The sequence below is a fragment of the Protobothrops mucrosquamatus genome, unplaced genomic scaffold, assembly GCF_001527695.2.
Source record: "Protobothrops mucrosquamatus isolate PMUCROS unplaced genomic scaffold, P.Mucros_1.0 scaffold1714, whole genome shotgun sequence".
NCBI classification, from domain to species: Eukaryota; Metazoa; Chordata; class Lepidosauria; order Squamata; family Viperidae; genus Protobothrops; species Protobothrops mucrosquamatus.
In genome coordinates, this window is record NW_015387862.1 from 112,912 (window position 1) to 117,063 (window position 4,152).

Sequence of the window (4,152 nt, forward strand, 5' to 3'; positions counted from 1 at the left end):
GGGGGGGGTCAACCATCACCAACCGTGCTTTAAAGGTTTTCATTAGCATCATTTACAAGCACTGTGGCAGCACAGGCGTCCAAGTCTGGGCGGTGGGGCCGGCCTCCCCTCGAGAACTACTGCACAGCTGGGTTCTTGCTGTAGTCTTACGTTACCTCTCGGCCAATGGTGGGGGAACAGCCTCAGGCTCATCATACCCATGTTCACCCAGACGTTGGACTGCTGCGTCCGGGCGGCCGGCTGCTGTCTCAGGAAGAGCAGGTAGCGGGGAAACAGCTCCAGCTCAGGCAGGCCCCTCGCGCTGTTTCTGATCACCTGCAGGACGAGGAGGAAAACAGAAGATCAGCAATCGAGGAGGAGGGAGTTGGGGAGGGGGGTTGTTTTTTTATTATTTATTTATTATTTAAATTTATATACCGCCCTATCTCCCTTACGGGACTCAGGGCGGTGAACAGGCAATAATAAAAATCACAATAAATATTGAATGAAAAGCCTGCTCTAAAATTTATTTATTTATTTATTAAATTTATATACCGCCCTATCTCCCTTGCGGGACTCAGGGCGGTGAACAGGCGATACTAAAAACCACAATAATAAATAAATAATTTGTTTTAAAATTGAATTAAATAACAGGCCTGTTCTAAAAACACACCCGTAAAAAACCCCCCACTGAAACATAATCAAACTATGCCAGGCCGGCCGCACGGAATAGATGGGCCTTCAGGGCTCGGCGAAAAATACCCCATATAAAACCCCTAGCAAAGCCCAATCAAAACTACGCCAGGCCGGCCGCATGGAATAGATGGGTTTTCAAGGCTTGTTGTCTTGAGCAATACAAGTTGTCCTCGACGTACGACCACGATTGAGCCCAATGTCTCTGCTGCTAAGCGAGACGGTGGTTAATTGGGGTTTTTTTGCCCCGTTTCACGACCTTTCCTTTCGGTTTGGTCGCCGGTGGATTCCGCAGATTTTCAGATCTGTGGTTTGGTAAAGTCGGAGGTTCTCGACTTAGCACTGCAATGGGGCACCGGAAGTCCAGTGGTAAGGGCCCAGATTTTGATTAAGTGGCCATGGGGATGCTGCAATGGTCATAAGCATGAAAAACAGTCATAGGTTACTTTTTTCAGGGCCCGTTGTAAGTTCAAATAGTTAGTGAATGAAAGGTTGTAAGGTGAGGGCTAAATAAATAAAGAAGCAACGGATGGAAACTGATCAAGGAGAGAAGCAACCTAGAACTAAGGAGAAACTTTCGGACGGTTAGAACAATTAACCAGTGGAACAACCTGCCTCCAGAAGCGGTGAATGCTCCAACACTGGAAGTTTTTAAGAAGAGACTGTACAGCCATTTGTCCGAAATGGTATAGGGTTTCCTGCCTGAGCAGGGGATTGGACTAGATGACCTCCAAAGTCCCTTCCAACTTTATATTATTATTATTATTATTATTATTATTATTATTATTATTATTATTATTATTATTATTATTATTATTATTATTATTATTATTATTATATGATGGACAATGAGTCCAGACACCTCAAAATAGTTATAACGATTTTACTAATTATAGGCAATTACAGGTAGTCCTCAACTTACGACCACAGTTGAGCCCAAATTTTCTGTGGCTAAAGTGAGAAATTTGTTAACTGAGTTTTGCCCATTTTACGACCTTTCCTGCCACCGTTGTTAAGCAAATCACTGCAGTCGTTAATTGGTCATACGGTTGTTAAGTCACATGACACACACCCCCGGGGACGCTGCAACTTTCATAAATATGAGTCGGTTGCCAAGCGGCTGAATTTTGATCACGTGATCATGGGGATGCTGCAACTGTCGTTAAGTGCAAAAAACGGTCACAAGTCACTTTTTCCAGTGCTGCTGTAACTTTGAATGGTCAGTAAATGAACTGTTGTAAGTCAAGGACTACCTGTACGTGGAGTCCTGAAGTTATAACCACAACGGAGACCAAAATTTCTGCTGCTAAGCCAGACGGTTGTTAATTGACTTTTGACCCATTTTACGACCTTTCCTGCCACAGTTGTTAAGCGAACCACTGCAGTCATTAAGTCAGTCACACGGTTGTTAAGTGAATAAGGCTTCCCCGTTGACTTTGCTCGTCAGAAGCTCACAAAAGGGGATCACGTGACCGCAAGGACGCTGCAACCGCCATAAATACATGCCGGATGCCAAGCGTCTGAATTTTGATCAGGTGATCCACCGGGATGCTGCAACGGTCGTAAGTGTGAAAAACAGTTGCAAGTCACTTTTTCCAGTGCCGCTGTAACTTCGAATGGTCACTAAACAAACTGTCGTAAGTCGAGGACTGCCTGTAATGTGGTTGTTAAATGAATCTGGCTTCCCCGCTGACTTTTATACAGCGTCGCAAAAGGGGATCACGTGACCCCGGGACTCTGCAACCGCCATAAGTACATGCCAGTTGCCAAGCGTCTGAATTTTGATCAGGTGACCACGGGGATGCTGCAACGGACGTAAGTGTGAAAAATGGTCATAAGTCACTTTTTCCAGTGCCGCTGTAACTTCGCTCACTAAATGAACGGTTGTAAGTCGAGGACCAGCAGATCTCATCCTCATTTTACTCCCGTATAAGCTCAAGCGTGGTGGTGATAAGTATGACTGTTTTTCATGCTTATGACCATTGCAGCATCCCCATGGTTACTTAATCAAAATCTGGGCACTTACAACTGGACTTCTGGTGCCCAATTGCAGTACTAAGTCGAGAACTTCCGACTTTACCAAACCACGGATCTGAAAGTCTGCAGAATCCATCGGAGACCAAACCAAAAAATATATATCACTGCCTCCATTTCTATATCCAGCTTACTGGTGCACTGATGATATTACCTAGCTGGGTAATGAAACATCTGCAAGAAAACAACCAAGCTCAGAGAGCACCACGGACTTCTCATTTCAACCCTGAGCTACAAATATTTTCTTTTATTAGTACCAAATGCGATTACACCCCTGCTGTTTTATTACTGCACTGAGAATGATGCTCATCCTTGGTCCACACCACAAATTATCATTTTGAAAATGCCTTAAAAGTGAAGAGACAAAGGATGATGGCTCCTCCGCCAGGAAACCAATGGTTCCATCATGTCCCAAAGGTGCTTTTTCAAAAGGCAACTGGACTTTGTTTTTCCTTGAAGATGTTTCGCTTCTCATCCAAGAAGCTTCTTCAGTTCTGACTGAATGGCGGAGGATGGAAAGATTTAAACTTCTTGCAGTCATCTGATTGTTAGCACTCTTTCTGAGAATTGTTGAGGCCGTGTGGAGGTCTATCTGGGCCTTCAGGGCCACTTGAATAGTGCAAATGGGTGTGGAATCTTCTTAGAACTGTGGAAAGGACTGTGTTGTAAACAGGAGATAGGTGGTGTCCTATCCCTCCCGCTCTGTTGAGAGAGGGCTGTTCAGTCTTAATGTAGATGGTCTCTTTGACCCTTCTTTCAAACCACCAGCTGGCCCAGCCCAAGGGAGGTAAGGCACCCACCGGAAAAGGGGGAAAAGAATGGTGGACAAAAAAAATGGTGGACAAAAAAAAATGGCAGACAGCCTTGCTTGGCGACCCCCGTGAAATGGTCGATCGACCCCAAATGGGGTCCCGACCCACAGGTTGAGAACCACTGCTCCAGAATGTGGACTTTGCTTTCAAAAGAGTGATCTTTGTCATAGACTGCTGAATCTTGTCTGATGGGTGTGTTCTCCTATGTCAGTGATGGCGAACCTTTTAGAGACCGATTGCCCAAACTGCAACCCAAAACCCACTTATTTATCGCCGGGTGCCAAGTGGGCGTGGTCCACTGGGTGGGCGTGGCTGTGGTGGTCATGGCAGATTGGGTGGGTGTGGCCAAGGTGGGCGTGATCACCTCGATGTTGCTCGTGGGCAGGGTTAGGGGAGATCCAGGGGGTCTCTGGCAGGTGGGGCAGTGGGCAGGAGGCTCGTCCTGCGGGGTGAGGTGAGGCGAGGCAGGGCAGGGGGTGCCCTTGTCACAGGGCAAGGTGAGGCGGGGGCCGGTGCGGCTGCTGCCTGACACCATCGGCCCCTGCACACAAAGGCCAGCGAGCGCATGGGTGCTGGGATGCATCCGGCCATGTGGGACCTCGGCGAGTTAGCGGACGGCTGGTTGAAGAGGGAC

The 4,152-nt window shown here is 47.0% G+C and overlaps 1 protein-coding gene across 1 annotated transcript in view; it reads right to left on the reverse strand.

Moving 5' to 3' along the window:
• USP32 (ubiquitin specific peptidase 32) overlaps positions 1 to 4,152 on the reverse strand; it is a gene marked incomplete at its 5' end in the record, with an annotated part of 78,086 nt that overhangs the window by 49,958 nt on the left and 23,976 nt on the right. The window contains one exon of the mRNA XM_015822878.1: positions 198 to 315. Coding sequence (XP_015678364.1) covers positions 198 to 315 — 118 coding nt within the window. The remainder of the gene's footprint in view (positions 1 to 197; positions 316 to 4,152) is intronic.